The sequence below is a fragment of the Caenorhabditis elegans genome, chromosome IV (genome assembly GCF_000002985.6).
Source record: "Caenorhabditis elegans chromosome IV".
In the NCBI taxonomy this organism is placed as follows: domain Eukaryota; kingdom Metazoa; phylum Nematoda; class Chromadorea; order Rhabditida; family Rhabditidae; genus Caenorhabditis; species Caenorhabditis elegans.
The window spans coordinates 10,786,882-10,803,526 of NC_003282.8; the positions used below are offsets into that span (position 1 = coordinate 10,786,882).

The 16,645-nt window shown below is 32.4% G+C and overlaps 2 protein-coding genes and 4 non-coding genes across 8 annotated transcripts; 5 read left to right on the plus strand and 1 right to left on the minus strand.

Annotated features, from left to right (window-relative positions):
- The first annotated feature begins 109 nt into the window (after positions 1-109).
- Positions 110-130, plus strand: 21ur-14325. Its single transcript, NR_056571.1, has one exon.
- A 3,641-nt stretch (positions 131-3,771) lies between these two features.
- Positions 3,772-7,678, plus strand: pept-2 (Peptide transporter family 2). The gene is made up of 17 exons (NM_069601.5): positions 3,772-3,861; positions 3,906-3,999; positions 4,059-4,200; positions 4,478-4,567; positions 4,614-4,804; positions 4,888-4,965; positions 5,017-5,099; positions 5,157-5,542; positions 5,866-5,947; positions 5,996-6,118; positions 6,163-6,245; positions 6,331-6,477; positions 6,529-6,684; positions 6,733-6,880; positions 6,928-7,020; positions 7,075-7,317; positions 7,382-7,678. The coding sequence occupies exons 1-17, from the start codon at positions 3,799-3,801 to the stop codon at positions 7,535-7,537; spliced, it is 2,358 nt and encodes a 785-aa protein (NP_502002.1). The 5' UTR covers positions 3,772-3,798; the 3' UTR covers positions 7,538-7,678.
- Positions 7,679-7,972: 294 nt separating this feature from the next.
- Positions 7,973-7,993, plus strand: 21ur-12323. Its single transcript, NR_056572.1, has one exon.
- A 627-nt stretch (positions 7,994-8,620) lies between these two features.
- On the plus strand, positions 8,621-8,641 carry 21ur-14343. Its single transcript, NR_056573.1, has one exon.
- A 4,131-nt stretch (positions 8,642-12,772) lies between these two features.
- On the plus strand, positions 12,773-15,369 carry zipt-2.1 (Zinc transporter ZIP3). Of its 3 annotated transcripts, NM_001031625.8 has the most exons (7): positions 12,795-12,892; positions 12,949-13,073; positions 13,118-13,235; positions 13,279-13,361; positions 13,495-13,572; positions 14,138-14,369; positions 14,746-15,369. In NM_001031625.8, exons 1-7 carry the CDS (start codon positions 12,803-12,805, stop codon positions 15,109-15,111), a joined length of 1,092 nt encoding a protein of 363 aa, NP_001026796.1. In that variant the 5' UTR covers positions 12,795-12,802; the 3' UTR covers positions 15,112-15,369. The 3 variants fall into 3 exon arrangements, 2 of the variants coding, with proteins under 2 accessions (NP_001122755.1, NP_001026796.1); NM_001129283.5 differs by lacking the exon at positions 13,495-13,572 and having other exon boundaries at positions 12,773-12,892; NR_002446.1 differs by having other exon boundaries at positions 12,803-12,892; positions 13,279-14,369; positions 14,746-15,111.
- Positions 15,370-15,830: 461 nt separating this feature from the next.
- Positions 15,831-15,946, minus strand: R13.7. The gene has a single exon (NR_056574.1). It is a non-coding gene; the product is annotated as an Unclassified non-coding RNA R13.7 (non-coding RNA).
- Between the last annotated feature and the right edge of the window lie 699 nt (positions 15,947-16,645).

Consider the following 16,645-nt stretch of genomic DNA (forward strand, 5'->3'; position numbering starts at 1 on the left):
TTCAAGAACAAAATATGATGCAGAGCATATTATAAAGTTCAAACTTTTGAGATAATACACTTTCCACTTCACTGAATTTACATAAAACAGAAGTAATTAACAAAACCATTTCTCTAGTCTGGGGTGTTGAAATGAATTAGCTTTAAAAAAAATGTGTATTACCATGAATAATTAAGTATCCCACTATAATAATGTGTTATAAAATAAATAAGTTAATAATAAACCTTCAAAACCATTAAACACTATAATAGCGCATTTTCTGTAGGACCTTTCCAACTGGGAATGTTGGTACATTTGCAACTTTTATAGTAAATGCTTGAGTTGCTTTTATAAAAGTAAATTGGCTCAATATGATGATTTCAGAATTCAGAATGCTCAAAAAAATTCTTTATGTTGGTAAAATCTTTTTAAAAAAATTTAGCCAATATCTCCAATTTTCCAAGTGCATCTAGAGCGAAATTTTTTAACAGTGCTGCATAGACATTTTTATATATTTTTAAGAGGTCAAATTTTACAATTGTTATTTTGAGGTACTTTTGAGTTGTTTTGAGTAATAAGACATGTTAGCTACCGCTACCTGGACTTGGTCAGAAATCGTTTATTTCTTCAAAGGTAAGGAAAAAAGTTTTTACAGTTTTTACAGACCGCTTTAAAGTTACTAAAAATATACGAAAATCAATCTATATTTCTAAATTTATTAATTCCAGATCGTAAGTGCATTAGTACCAATTGAACATCTGGACGTCACAACTATACTCAAAATCTAAACAAAAAAGAAGCTTCTCGTCAATTCCTTTCTCCCAACTTTACCACTTTCTGATTCATTTTTGTTCGCATTCATCAAAATATTTGCTCTTCCAACACCGTGTTGGTCAGCAAAATGATTTGCTTCTTTTTTCTATTGCTAGTTTTTTGAATGTTTGATTACTGTCCGGAACCCCTAATCAAATAAACATTTCTCGCGCGCCAGGAAGCAGTTTTTGACACTTTGCCCACTAAGCTGGATAATCTGATAACCACGTGCTCACTTTTCCAAATGTTTGCTACTATCATTACGGTATTTGTAAGCTTGAGATAATATTAACTTCACGATTCAAAACATATAACTCAACTACATATATTGTTTTGACTTAAAACATTTTCAATTGCTCCGAGCTCAAAAATTTCCAATTCACAGAGAGTCCAACCATGTGTTCCTTATCTTGTTTTGAAGCTGTTAAGTTATTTACATTACTCATTATCACTAGAATAAAAAGCGGAGGTAAATTGGTTTTTTTTAATTTTAAAGATTTTTTCAAACCGATTCTATTCATAGAATTGTGATCAATTTGTTTGGGTTACAAGTTTGTCAATTTTTCTTTTCATTTTTCTTCTGAACAGAGATGACACCTGCATTATTTTTTTTTCGTCTGAAAAACTTATCATCATCTCTTCACAAAACAATTCTTTCTCGCAGCTGTAAAATTACCAGAAAACAACGTCTAGTAAATTTTTTTTCATGATCTATAAAGTCAATCCGGCTTTTGATAACTCAATAAAACCTCATATCATAGGAGTCCTATGTACTCGTGAATTTCCGTTAATGCTCTAGAGTTGATCACAATTTAAAAAACTCACAGTTAGCTCACAGTGGAGCATAGAGGACATGTTCAAACAAAAAGTGCGGAAATAGGCAAAACTTTGCAATAGATACCTGGGTTAGCCGATTAGACGTAAGGTTTCTGGAGGCACGCATGTAGGTATTATTTGTTATAGTCACGGCAGACTATTTCCCAATATGTAAAAAATGATACCATTGATTAAAATATCTAGTTTATTCATAAAAGTTATGAAAAACTGAATATCCTAGCTGAATTCTGTGTTTTGTTCCAAACAATGTAGCAAGAACAATTAGTTACTGTTTCTTGGAAAATTCATTAACGTTAGGTTTTTCAATTTTAAAACCAATTCCTAACATGTTTTTACTCAACAATACCTTTTGAAAGTTTTCATTCTCCAAATTTCTATTGTAATTGCACAATTGCGACAATTTATGGTATTAGATGAACAAAAATTCGGGGCGGTTTGAAACAGTTTTGTCCAAATTACCAGCAATTCTCTCAAGACCCCAATTCCATTTGTCCTTTGTCTCCTATTTCAGACGCGTCTTTCTAAAATTCATTTCATTTTTTTCGTAAAAAAAGACGAATAGACACGGAATGTTGTGGTATTCAATACTTTCCTGTTCCGATTGTTATTCAACTTTCTATTTGTTTTTACTGAACTACCGACTTTTATCTGATTCCTTTATCCTCGACGATCTTACTCAAAATTGAGTCATTTGCAACAAAAAACAACTGATTGAATTTTTTGATTGAAAAAAATTTCCATGAACCAAAGTTCTTGAGACAGATTCTTATTTTGTAGAAAGGCAAAGATTCCGTTTTCACTTATTTTTTGCATTATTTTCTTCAAAAACTATTACCTCTATAAAACCTCGAAAAAACGCAATGTTCCAAGAGAAAATACCGTTGAATATTTATGAGGCAAAGCACTACACCCAGTACAGTTCAAAAACTTTTTCTCCATAAAGTCAGTTTTTTTGTTTCCCTGTCCATTCTGAACCATTGAAAAACGCGTTTTCCTGTTGTAAATGTTGAGCTATTTGGTTGATGTCGTTTGACGAACAGTTTCTAGGTCAAACAAACGTCTGAAACAGGTTAGAGGTACACTATTACTGGAAATTTGATTTTTAAATTGCAGAAAAGTGAACGTCTCAATTGATCAACTTTTCTAAAATTTTATGGTATAACCTTTTTTTTGAGAACTTTCCTCTGAAAACCCATCAGCTAGGCTTTAGAAAAATTAAATTTTATAAAATAAAACGTTTAGATTGATATCATCATTATGCTACATTATTTATTATCAACCGGTGTGTAATTCATTTTCAAGATTATCTGGCACAATAAAATAATTTTGTTCATTGAATCTATTTCCTGAAAAATCCAGATGTGACTGAAAAGTTTGTAAGAGTTTCCGAATAATATTCAGCTTCAAAAGTGGACCACCAGTGGCTATTCTGTTTAAAACACTTCAAAATATTCATAATTTTTGAAAGCTTTATTTAAAGTTTTGACAAACTGCCAAATTTTCGAGAGACTGATTTTTTTGAAGAATTCTTCCATGATCAAAACCTAGAAAATTGTAATAAATAGTATTTTTTGGGCAATTTCTTGATATGAATTCAAATTAAAGATTTTTGAAAAAAACTATTTGGTCATCTTGGCTCAATATGAATTATCTCAAAATTTTAACTCACTAGAACTACCTCCACCTAAAAAAGTCCTGTACTTGAAAACTAGATGCTTGAAAATTTAAAACAAAACTAGAATTTTCTTTGTTTTGAGTAGCTTCAATACAATATAATAATTTTAATTGATAGTTTAAAAAATTGAGAAAACGGGTTTTAACAACAAAAAATCGAAATCGAGAAATTATACAATCTTCAGACACATGTATCAAGCTTCAGCTTTTCCTTTTTTCTTTTTCATCTCATATAATGTTTTTCTATGTTGTCTGTGTCACCAAGAAAAATAGTTTCCCTCATTCCCGACCTCTCATTCCAAAACAGGTTTGAGGGCATTTTAGAACCTTCCTTTTCTGTGTTGAAAACCATATGTACTACTATGTTACGTGTGTAACCAACCAAATAATTCTCAACATCTTCTTCGCATTCCTCGTGTCATCATCGTCTTGTTTTTTTTCCCAAAATTTCGATGTCCTCTTCTTCAGTAATTCGTTCTGTATAGGCGATCGTATATGGGTGCCTCACACCTTCACGATGACCCTCGACCCGGGTCACCTGTTGATCATCAACCTACAGTAAGTTACATATGAAGTTAGGAGAATTTACATAGGATTTCCAGACATGGGGAGGCATAATCAAGAAATGGCCAAAACAAACTTTCCTGATTGTGGGAAATGAACTTTGCGAGAGATTCAGTTTTTATGGAATGAGAGGTAAGTTTTTCTATCCGCTCCAGTTTGAACAGAACTTCAAAATTCATATCTATTTTCAGCCGTCCTAACACTATATTTCTTCAATATTCTGAACTTCAGTCAATCGTTCAGTACAGTACTATTTCATGCATTTACTGTTATTTGTTACTCTTCCCCTCTTCTCGGCTCAATTCTTGCTGATGGATACATTGGAAAATTTTGGTAAGGAACAATGGATGTATGAAAAACAACTTAACTATTTTCGAACATCACAAACAAAGTTGAAATGAACAAAATGTTGCTGAACTGCAGGTTGTGAATTGAAAGGGATTTAATGGTTGCAAAATTTGTTTTGAAAACACTATAGATAACATTGTTTGCAAAACTTTTATAGTTCCCAATTTATAAGAATATAAATCAACAACTACGGACTTTCTGACGGTCAATGACGTTTGAAATAGAACTAAAAAACAATTTTAAAAACCCTGAATCATTTTAGGACCATTTTCTTCATTTCAATTTTCTATGCTTGTGGACAAATTTTACTTGCCTTCTCGTCGATAGCACCAAGTGGAAGCAGTCATCATCCGTAAGATTGAAAATATTTCCAGTTATAACACCTTAGAAATATTAAGACTTCTTGATCTTCTCGGACTTCTCATCGTTGGTCTTGGAACAGGAGGTATTAAACCATGTGTATCTGCATTTGGAGGTGATCAATTCCCTGCTCATTACACAAGAATGATCTCACTTTTCTTTTCAATGTTCTATTTTTCAATCAATGCTGGATCTCTCATATCAATGTGGTTGACTCCTTATTTCAGATGTGAGTTTTTTGTTGAGTATTATTATCTCTCTAATTGTAGCGCATCAAAGAAATAGTAAATTATTTTGATATGAAATTTTTAGCAATGTCATGTTTCGGACACGATTCATGTTATCCGCTGGCATTTGGTATTCCTGCAATTCTCATGATTGTTGCCACGTGTAAGTTTCAGACATTTGTAACCTAATGAAAAAATGTGAATTTATTTTCAGTGGTGTTCATGGCAGGAAGCTTCTGGTACAAGAAAGTCCCTCCAAAGGAGAATATCATTTTTAAAGTCATTGGTACTATAACGGTACTTGTAAAACTCATGTGCAATGAGCCTTCACATTTCAATTCTAGTTTTTTTCAGACAGCACTCCGCAAGAAAGCTTCATCCTCATCCACTCATCAAAGATCTCATTGGCTTGAATACAGTCTTGATGGTCATGACTGTGCACTTTCTACAGAATGCAAAAATCTTCATGGAAACTGTGCTCAACGGAGATACATTGAGGATATTAAGAGATTGTTCCGAGTTATTGTGATGATGATTCCTGTTCCAATGTTTTGGGCGCTATATGATCAACAAGGTTCCACGTGGGTATTGCAAGCAGTTGGAATGGATGCAAAGGTTTTCGGTTTTGAGATATTGCCAGATCAGATGGGAGTTTTGAACGCTTTCCTCATTTTGTTCTTCATTCCAATTTTCCAATCAATTGTTTACCCAACAATTGAAAAACTCGGATTCCAAATGACGTGAGTTGCTTTTGAGAATCGAGCAGTATAACGAAGTCTCCTCCCTAAATTTTTGATATTTAATACATTCTTCTCAAAATTTCTAAATAATATCTGTCCCTTGATCTCAATCAAATTCCCAAAAACTTTTTCTAAGTTTCCAAATATTGAAAATTACGGCAATTGACCATTGTAATTGAAACAGCAAAATTTTTGAAATAAAAAGAGTTGGTGATACTTAAAATATTCAACCAGTTTTTGGTATTTGCATTGACTTGGCTCAATACTAAAATAATTTTTTGCGGAATTAACTATCGAGCTCAGTGGAACAAATTTACTTTCAGAATGCTGCGAAAAATGGCTGGCGGAGGAATCTTGACAGCAGTTTCGTTTTTCGTCTGCGGAATTGTTCAACTTTTTGTAAATGTAAGTATTTCTGAATCAATCTACAATTATTAAAATTCAAATTTTCAGCCAACTCTTCCGTACATTCCAATGGCAAATGAGGCACATCTAACAATTATCAATACCATTCCTAGTTGTGATTTCAATGTTTTAATTGATTCTCGAGAACCATTTGACCTTTTACGGAAATCGGTTGTTATTGATTGATTTGAAAATTTATTTTTTTATTTTTTCAGGGTATTGCTCCAGATGATAGTGTAAGAAAACCAATCAGTTTTACCGGAGACGACTTTTTCCAACCCAATATCACTTTTGATAAGTGAGTTTGAATTTTAATGGTTCAGTTTAAAATCGTTATTGAAAGTTTTTCTTTGAAAATTTTATAAATTCCCTCTTATTTTCAGTTTAGCTCCAAACTGTCCCAAGTTTACGGCTGAACCAATGCTTGCCCCAGCAACTTCATATGTTCTGACCTTATCACCAAACGGATGGGCATACAACGCAGTAAGACCAGAAAAACCAAAAAGTGGAAAAGGAGAACTTTCAATGGGGTACGTTTTTATTCAGGAAAGTAGAGCAATTTTAATATTCCAATGTTCTAGATTGAATTTGATTGTCCCATGTGATAAAATTCCATCAAATGTAACATGGGAACAGTGCAACGGCACCGAAGGATATTCTGGAGCAATTGCGCTTTGTAAGGTGGAGTCAGATGTGATAACTGATAACAATAACGTTTGTGATCCAACTGCAAAAGGGTTAGTTGAAACATTTGAGTTGATAAAATCCAAAGATAAAGTTTTCAGAAAGTTCTACGTATTAAGTAATGCTAACCCTCTTGACGTCCATGACTTTTCAAAAAAATCCACTGTCACCGCTTTTGGTAGAACTTATTCTCCAATTGAAATGAAACCAGGAACATATCGCTTATTTTATACTGATGATAGTAGAACGGTAATTTAAAAAAAACACTGTTTCAAAAATTCAATACAAAACTGCAGCATTTCACTCCATTGAATCTCCCGCCTGTACAGCAAGACCATATGGGAGGACAATACTTGATTACGGTATCTACAAGATCTAAAAATGACTCAGTAAGTAATGCAAACTTGCTTTAAAAAATACTCCTAAATCCAAATCCAAATCAGGAAGTCCTTGCAACAACCGAGTCTCTCGTATCCTACAATCGCGTCAGCATTCTTTGGCAAATTCCACAGTACGTGATTCTGACAGCTGGAGAGGTTTTGTTCAGTATCACTGGTCTTGAATTCGCTTACACCGAGGCGTCTCCTCAGTTGAAGTCCGTGGTACAGGCACTCTGGTTGTTCACTACTGCCATCGGAGATCTCATTGTTGTTGTTATATTCATGTTGAATATATTTTCAGATGTGGTGAGTTTTTTGTCCAAAAATTTTTTTTTTCATAAAAAAAAAGTTCCCAATTGAAATCTTCCAGGCCGTACAAATGTTCGTGTTTGGAGGAATCATGCTTTTCGTTATATTCGTTTTCATTTTACTTGCAGTCTTTTATTACGAGTATGCTGATTATTCGAATGAAAGTGAAGTTCTCACGGAGAAAATGATTGTCGACGATGATCATACTCGCATTTGATTTGCCATTTTTTGAAGAATTCATTTTAATATAAAATATGTAACTTATTACCCACTTCAACCCCGTCCACCTCTCTCCCCTCTCGCGTGTACATCTGCAAAAACATACTTACCTTAAATAATTAAACAAATAAATAATTTCATGTTTTTCCTGGAAAATTTCGTCAATTTTTAAAACGAAAATAACTCAAAAGCAAGAGGAGTTTGCAAAAATCCCAAAAATTCCAAAAATTGAAAAAAAGTTGTTTTGTATTACTGCAGTTTTTAATATTTTTTCCCAATTTTTCACCACAATCATGGCAATAAGCACAGCTGCAAACAAATAAATTCCAATAAAAACATTTTAAGATGTAAATTTTCATTTGCTGTGTTATTTTTGAAAATACTCACTGTGTTATCAACCTGCCAAATTTGCTTAAAAATCCACATTAGCCGCTCTAGAAACTGTTTTTTAGGCGGTTATAAGATGAAATAAATTATCTTCTAAAACCATGTTCTGCCAATATTATCAATGCAGTTTTTCCATGTACCTTTTGTAATCTTTCCGATAAAGGCGATTTATGATTCATCGTCAAAGACAAACTTGTTCAATTTTGATGTCGTCATGATTGTTGTGGAAATTTTGAAAAAAAACATACATATAGACAGCATTTTGAGCAACATTTTGTTAAACTTTCTTTGCTGAACTGTGTAGTTTTTGTTGATGCTCATTTGAATATTTTGCAACTGCCGGAAACATGAATATAATTTCTGGCCTTAAATAAAAAACTTTGATAGTATTCGGGAAAATAAAATAAAAATGGAATTTTTAACGACCCTCTTATTGCTAGCTACAGTAAAAAATAAATGGAGATTCTTAAATTGAGGAAATTTATATTTACACCAACAAAAAATAGTGATTAAATTTTTTGATAAGTGATGGTAGCAGACACCCTACCAAATAATTTGTTGTTGTGCTCATTTAGATAGTGTGTTTTACCAATCAATTCCTACTTACCATTTTCCAATCAAATTTCTTTAGACTTTGAATTCTCAACTGTTACTTTCTCTGATTATAATAACTACATTCTGCCAGTTAAAGCAATTCGTACTTTATTCAAAAAGTGTCCATGAAAAGAGACCAGTCATAGTCTAACATTGTGAACTTTCGATGATCTGAAAATTTCGGGAGATGATGAAACAAAATTTGAGCCGGTTACCGCCCACCAACTCCCACATTAAAACCATTTTGTTATATTTTTCTCCTTTTTCTTTTTATATTTATTTCAATATATCAATTCAAAACACTTTCAACAAGTTAGAACTGACCACTGCCCACTTCTCACTTTATTTTCAATTAATTTCCTCTCTCCACTCCAAGTGTTGACATTTGATAAGGAACCGACAAGTGGGCTCTTCGAAAAACGTGAAAACCCGATTTCCCATCAACACATATCATAGTTTCCGCCATTTTTCCACACTTTTCATCACATGAATTATTGTTTCAATGTCGACGAAAAGAGTTTTTGATACAATCATGTGTTTAATCCAAACTGATAATCGGCCACAAAAAGTGAGAAAAAATATCATAATTCTACGTTTTAAAAAACGGAAATTTAAAGGCAAGAATGAAAGGAAAACTTCTTCGGAAAAATTTGAAATTTGTTTTTGAAGTAAAGTTAATAATTAAAAAACCTATAAGGATTTTGTTAAAAGTATTAAACAAACGTTAATTAACTAGTTTTACTTTAACGTAAAGTGGAACCACTCGAGTTTATGATAATCAGAAGGATTAAGGACTTCAAGTGGCAATTTTTTATTCAATATCAAGCTTCTCGTGTTGTATGTGCAATACGGTGCTGGTTCATTTATTTGTTTCAATAAGATATTAGTTGTGAGAGTTGTGTAAACAAGAACTGAACCTTGCGCATGCATAGGTACACTTTTGTAGTTCTTACGGAAAGTATAAACTTCTCATTTAATTTTTCATTATTTAGATATTCTGATAATTAAATTCTTGTCATACTTTGAAAGTTCCTGATAAAATTTTTAAAAAATTATTTTACAGTTTCAAATACTGATGAGAAGTTTACGATACGATAGGACAAAAATTCAAATTTTTATTTGTTATGTTCATAATGCTATTGTATTTTAATAAATTTTGTAGAAACCGGTAAAAAATCAATAGTCAATTGTCGATATATCCTATTTTTATAGTCTCACGTAATTAGAAAAACTTTGGGGATTCCTTTTTTCAAACATTTATTTAAAGGTGTGTTAATCTGAAACCCCCTTCCCAATAGCCATCGGTCTAATTTTGTTATCTGCCATCGGATCATTGTCGTCTTCAGATGCCAATCGTTCGGGCTTTTCCCCTCATTCCTCTCCATTACTTATTTCCCTAGATGTCCGTCGTTTTGCCCTTCGGATCGTAAACACCTTGCCCCATATGAATCGATAAGAGAGAGACTCTTTCGTTCTCTCTCTCAATCTCAATGTCAGACTGTCTTTATGCTCTTTTACTTATCTTTCTGATAACCTTTTTCTGTTTTTGGACGTAAAGAATTTACCTATTCTCACATAAATGAGCACAATGATGGTGTTCTCTTATCTTAAAAATTAAATCATCATGGATCTTAGGCTCTTGGGAAAAATCCGACGATGGTGTGTTTAGAAGTTTTTTCAAAATTCAGGAACGAATTTAGATTTTTACACATTTTTCATGTTCAGATGAAAAGAACAGAAAGAAAAATAGCAACAGTTCGATTGTTTAATATTTAAAATTTGATAAATTCAATTTATTGCGTTGAGTATTTCACTTTTGAAACAATCAGAAAATTTCATAATTTATGCGAAAATCTGTAGATCGTGTTTCAAAAAACTCAATGAGCAAAACTTTATTTTTGGACAATATTTTTTTGTCATGAACTTGATAAACTAGGAAATTTTCTCAAAAATAGAATGAATATTTTTCCAATAAAATCCTATATGACTAAGTATTTGTATTTCACCTTCAAGATTAACAAGGAGTGGCCGTTTCATGATACCTTCCTTTTTAGATATCATTTCATATTTGAATGACCATTCGAAACCGTTTCATACAGTTGAAATGTGTATAGAACACACTAATACTCTCAATTCTTTCCGTATTTTCTCTTTTTCTCTCTTATAGACTGCCAAATATCAATAATCGGTTCCAAACTCTTTTCCTGGCCTCTTTTCAAACTTACTAAAATGATCACTTGTCCCATTTTCTTATCATTTTTCTTCATTTTTTTATTCCTTTCGTTTAAACTATTTTCCATTCAGATTAGTACTTTATAAATTGTTCAATTAAGTTTCTTGGTTTCAGAATTGCAAGAAAATAATTTTGACAAAAAAATCAGATTATTAGTTTTAAAACGTTTTATGAATTCACTTTTTCATCAATACAACCCTAATTTCAAAAGGTTCATTAAAATTTAATTTTAGTTTTTTATTTGAATTTCTCTTTTTGTAGGCCAAACAATGGATCTCTAAACCCAGGCACAATTATAGAATATTGAAAATATATAAGTAATTTAATAGTTCCGGAAATTTCAGAGTTACAATTTTTTAAGAACGACATTGCCTGGAAATGATAAAAAAATATTTCTTGAGCATGAGGATCCCAAAGCTTTTGTTGTTAAACATTTTACTCTCTGTTATAGTTTTTAAAAAACAAACACATAAGGGCGTTGATGAAAATTTTTTATGATCTGTTTATACTTATGGATTAACATAAATAGGATTTATCCCATAAACAATGTTATTTTGAAAATCATTCGATTAATTTACATATCGTGATGCAATTTTTAATTTATTTTTTTTCTACCGCTAATTTGCCGTATCTTTGTTCAATTAAGTTCGTTGGTTTGGTTTTAGTATTCGGGAATTTAAATTAAAACATTTTCAAAAATCAAATCCATTCCGAATGTGTCATATATTTCAAAAAGTCAAAACTGTCACAGGGAAACTAGATTTTCGGATTTCAATTGGTCTTTTTTTCCGATGTATGTATTTATTTTTTGTGTGAGTCGTACACGGTTCACCGGAAACTGGAGGTGTCAAAATCTATTTTTCATTTTTTTGACCACAAAGCTATCAATTTTGTGATAATGGAAAGTTATTTGAACATCATTAATTTTTGTCAAAGATCACAAGTTCCAAGTTCAATTTCCAATTTCAAATATAACTTTTTAGTAGTTCTATAGTTTTTGATATATCTTTTTAAATTTATCTTTAAACTTTTCTGTATGAATTAAAACACACTACCTTCTTGGCTACCCTCCTAGCTATAATTGTTACTTTTTTACCATCAGAAACCATAATAATTCGACCTTTTTTGTTATTTTATCAAGGTACTGATAAGAAAAATGACGTTATATGGGTGAACATAATGGTTCAATGATGTTGCGCACAAGATTTGTAGGAAATTCTACAGTAGCCTCCACTAAAGTGTATTTGAAGTAGTTCTGATTTGTTCGTTGAACAACAAACTATTTGCATGTAATCAGAGTATTATTTCGTCAGGTTTAAATCAGGTTTTCTTATTCATTTTTTCTTGTTTTTCGAACGCCCATGTATACTTTTCTTTGGATCTAATTTTCTTTTGTAATATTTAAAGTAAAACTAGGAGCTCAATATCAAATGAAGCCAGTATTGACAGTAAACTTTTTTTGTTCCCACATCACAGGTTTCATGTCTATAAAGTCGTCGGGAAAACTTCCTGCTTGGTTGTAAAATTCAATTTTTCAAAAATTAATGTGTAGAACATGTGTATACATATTTGCTTGAATATATATTGCTTGGAAAGCTGGATTATCGTACTGAAACAAGCAGTTTTGTAGCTTTAACCCTTCTCTGATTCCATTTTTATTTTTACAGAAAAAAAAATTAACTTGTACAACGTGTTTTATGGGAGACATAAATTAACATCAATATGAATTGCTTTACGTTTTATACCAAGACGTATAATAGAGAATAGTTATGATCTTTCATTACTTATTGTTTTCACACCTCACACTCGCTTTTTCTCTATTCATTTTGTTTTCGCCACCTCTCTTCTCGCTTTTCCTTCACACATCATACAGTTCTTTCAAACCGTCGGAATGACATCAGAATCAAGATTTCCTTGACTTTTCCTGACACTCTTCCTTTCCCGCACCCACTGTGCTCACCGAGCCCGGCCGGTTAGGATTGGCAATTGATATAAAACCAACAAAAACGCTTTACACTTGAATAAGCATTTGATATTGCAGAGCTCATCATGACTGAAGGAGGATATTTGGCTCTTCAATCAGTGCTAGCTCTAGTTTTACTTGTTGTTACTGCTGTTGCCGGCTCTGCACCTCTTTTGGTACGTTTGGAGAAGTGAAATAGAAGCTTGGAATTTTCTGAAAATGCTATTTTCAGCTACTAACATTCCTTAAAAAGAAAGGGAAAGATCAAAATGACAGCGGATGGCTTTCATATCTATCATGCTTCTCCGGTGGTGTATTTATGGCAACTTGCTTTTTAGATGTAATGCCACATGTTCAGTGAGTTTATGCTTACCTGGATTAATTTAATATTGCAATTTCAGACAAACATATGGAGAAATTCTGGAAACTTATAACGTAGAATTCCGGTTACCCATGAATCAATTGTTCATTTGTGTTGGATTTTTCTTTGTATATTTGATTGAAGAAATCACTGCAAAGGTTAGTTTTCTTTTGTAAAGCTGAAAATAATTTCTTCTAACAGGTATTTGGATCAGGAGGTCATGGACACTCACACGGGCCACCAATACCTCTCACAGTAGACATTAAAAAAGAAAAAGTTACCAGGTACGCTTTTACGATTTTAATAATTTCCTCACTAATCCAAGTCCCTTGTGGTTTCCAAGTATCAATTTCTCTATCCTTTCACTAATTTGCACGATAATACAACTTCTTAGCATGGTGTGTGGTGTTTCTTCAGAGTTCAACTTATTGAAAATGGATCTTCATCTTCTCCAGAAACATTGATGATTCCGATCGACAGTCGAACAAGGCACAGGTTTGAAAAGTTACTAGTTTCTGGTTTTTGCATGGGGTTTTAGTTGCTGAACTAATTTTGTGTTTGCTAATTCTATTAATATTTGCTTTAACAATCACTATGCTAAAATTGACTAGTAATGTGCTTGTGGGCTCTATTTTTGTAACTCACTAGGAATTACAGGAATTTCGAGTGGCCATTTGGCTTTAAACTTAGACTATTGTAATGCTGAAATTCCAACTGGAAGAATCTGAAGACCTTTTTTTTGTGGACATACTTGAACATCTGGAAATTCAAGTGTGAAATTACTACCAAATAGATTCAGCTTGTTTCTTAGCTCCTAGCTTGAAGCCTGAATTTTAAACATTAATTTCTTGAGTTTCAAATGTTCACAGAAAAAATGAGTATCAGAGTATTTCAGCTAGCAATTATTTATTTGGATTGTCAGCCATGAGGATGATTTCAAAAGTTGTTATAATTTTTCAAAACTATTACCAAAAATTTTACTCACTCTAAATTTTCACAGCACTGAATGAATAAGTATTTTCAGTCTTCTCGACCTTACTTTTCAAAATTTAAATTTCAGTTTGGTTGTCGAGGAAACAGCGCCATGGGTTGTTTCGGATGAGAAAAGAAATCTTCTCAAATCACTTACATTTGCCATTGCAATGTCTTTCCATTCACTTCTAGAAGGATTTGCACTCGGAGTTCAAGATTCTGATGCTGCCATTTGGACATTGTTCCTTTCTCTTCTTCTTCACAAGTCGATTGAAGCATTTTCAGTCGGATTGCAAATTTCAAGAGCTAATACAGAGAAGGTGAGTCTTTAATTTTTCATTTATGCTTCAAATTGTTATAGAAAATTTCTTTGGGAGCTATATGCGGATTGAAACTGATTAGAAACTTTAGAATGACACTAAAATGCAAAAAAATCACAAAAAACTGGTAAAATAACGTTGAGACATGCATCTGCAATTCTAAAATTGTTTTGTTTGATTTTTTATTTGAAATTCGTCTCCCGCGGATACAAACTAAATCCAGCTGAAAACTTAGGATTTTCAGCAAGTTTTTCCAAGCTTAACGAGTTTTCTTAGTTTTTCGTTATCATATTGTCATATTTATATATGGATTATTCAGTACTTTGTCAAACACAATTATTATTCGTATTAGTCTATCTGAAAGCTCATTTTTCAGAAAGGAATTGTCATGTGCACAATTCTCGTCTATGCACTTATGACACCACTTGGATCAGTTCTTGGAACCTTGCTACAGAACACCGGAGATAAATCATTTGGAAAAGATTGCACTATTGTATTTTTAGAAGCAATGGCTGCTGGAACTTTCATTTATGTTACATTCCTTGAAATTCTTGCCGCAGAAAAAGAGAATCGATTCAATTCGCTCAAGCAATTGTTATGTATTGGTCTTGGTTTTATGGTTATTCTTGCTTTACAATTTTTCTTTGGACATGAAGGTCATGGTCACGGACATCCAGATCATGGTGTACCATCACCATCAGCACTCCCATCACCTTCATTTTCATTCGCACCTGCTGTATGAGTGCAACATTTTTAGACAAGAAGTCATGTAAATCCGGTTTTACTTTCGAACAAACGAGGTCCCCATGAACCTTTCCGGCTATAGCTTTAATTTTTTCTGATTATATTTGAACTATGTTAATTATTTCCAATTTCTCATTTTATCTTGTCATTTTTCAATAATGACAAGAATTCTCTGTATATTTCTTTTTAAAAATAATATTTGATTGTGATTCGAAATCAAGGTTTGATTTTATTCTAAATAAACTCTTATAAATGAGATTGGTAATACAAGGAATTTACAGATGTAGAAAATTTCAACATCATGATTTTTAAAGTATGCTGAATATAATTGCAGATTGTTATAATTTTTTAGATTATTTTCCCAATGTTGGCCCTAGTTTTCTGTTGTTTTCTAGGAGAAACTTTGCTGAAAACTACGCAAGTGTTTCAAAACTTGCAAAATAAAAATAAACACTTCCCTTCTAATTTTTTGAAACACCTTCAAGAGTATGAAAAACATTTTGTTTCAATATCTGCCTTGAGCCCCCTGTTTTTCGTGTAACTCACTCCCTCAGCCAGAGCTTCTCCTACCATCTCAAATGATGGCGCGCGTGCACAAAAAATCGTGGTGGACAGTGCATGTTCGACGAGATAGTTGAACACCTTGTGGAGACGCAGACCAATGCACTTTTCGTCGAGTTATTTGCTCTGTTTTATTCGACGCAAGCGCGTGCGGCCGAAAAATAGCGCAAGAATGCTCAAGATGTTCCATATTTTTCAGGACATACGGGCGCCATTTGAAATTATTATCTGGGTCACTTTTTTTGAGTTTCAGATATCTCTAGTAGGCAACTATGTGACATTATTTTAAATAGATGTTTTAGAAATTTTGTAAAAACATTAAACACATTATCTAATCTATTTTGAGCTCACTCAATGGACTTGATGGGCTCACCTTCCCAAACAAACAAAGTGTTTCGCTCTTTTTTCAATTCAAATGTAGAGGAGGGAGGGAGGGGCTCGCAATATCTGACTGACCATCGTCTCGACTTTCGAAATACTTTGGAAATTTTGAAGTTTTTGTTTCAGCAGAACATGTATTTTATCGATTTTTTTTTGTGATTTTTGTTTTAGCTTTATATTTAAATTTAAAGTCAATTCTATTTATGGGTCTGTAATAGCACTTTTAAATAGCACTAAAAAGTGCCTCCAAGAGTCATAATCATAACTTTACCGCTCAAAATTGGTCCATCAATTGTGAGACAATTATAGTAAGCTGTTCTACTCTGTTTTTTTGGCATAAAAAATTTTTTTAAAAAAACCAAGATATGGGTGAGCCAGTTGTTTATTTGTAATGTATCTCATTTTACATTTAATTTTGAATTATTTCATCAGTGCAAAAAGTTCCAATTTTATGTGAATCATAAACAATATCGAGCAAATTGAGATGATTTATAAAACAAAGACCTTTTTCAAAGTCAAAAAATTAAGAAATTGTTTTCTTGTGAATGTTTTAGACCAGAATTAAAATTAATTGCACTTGTTTTCAAATA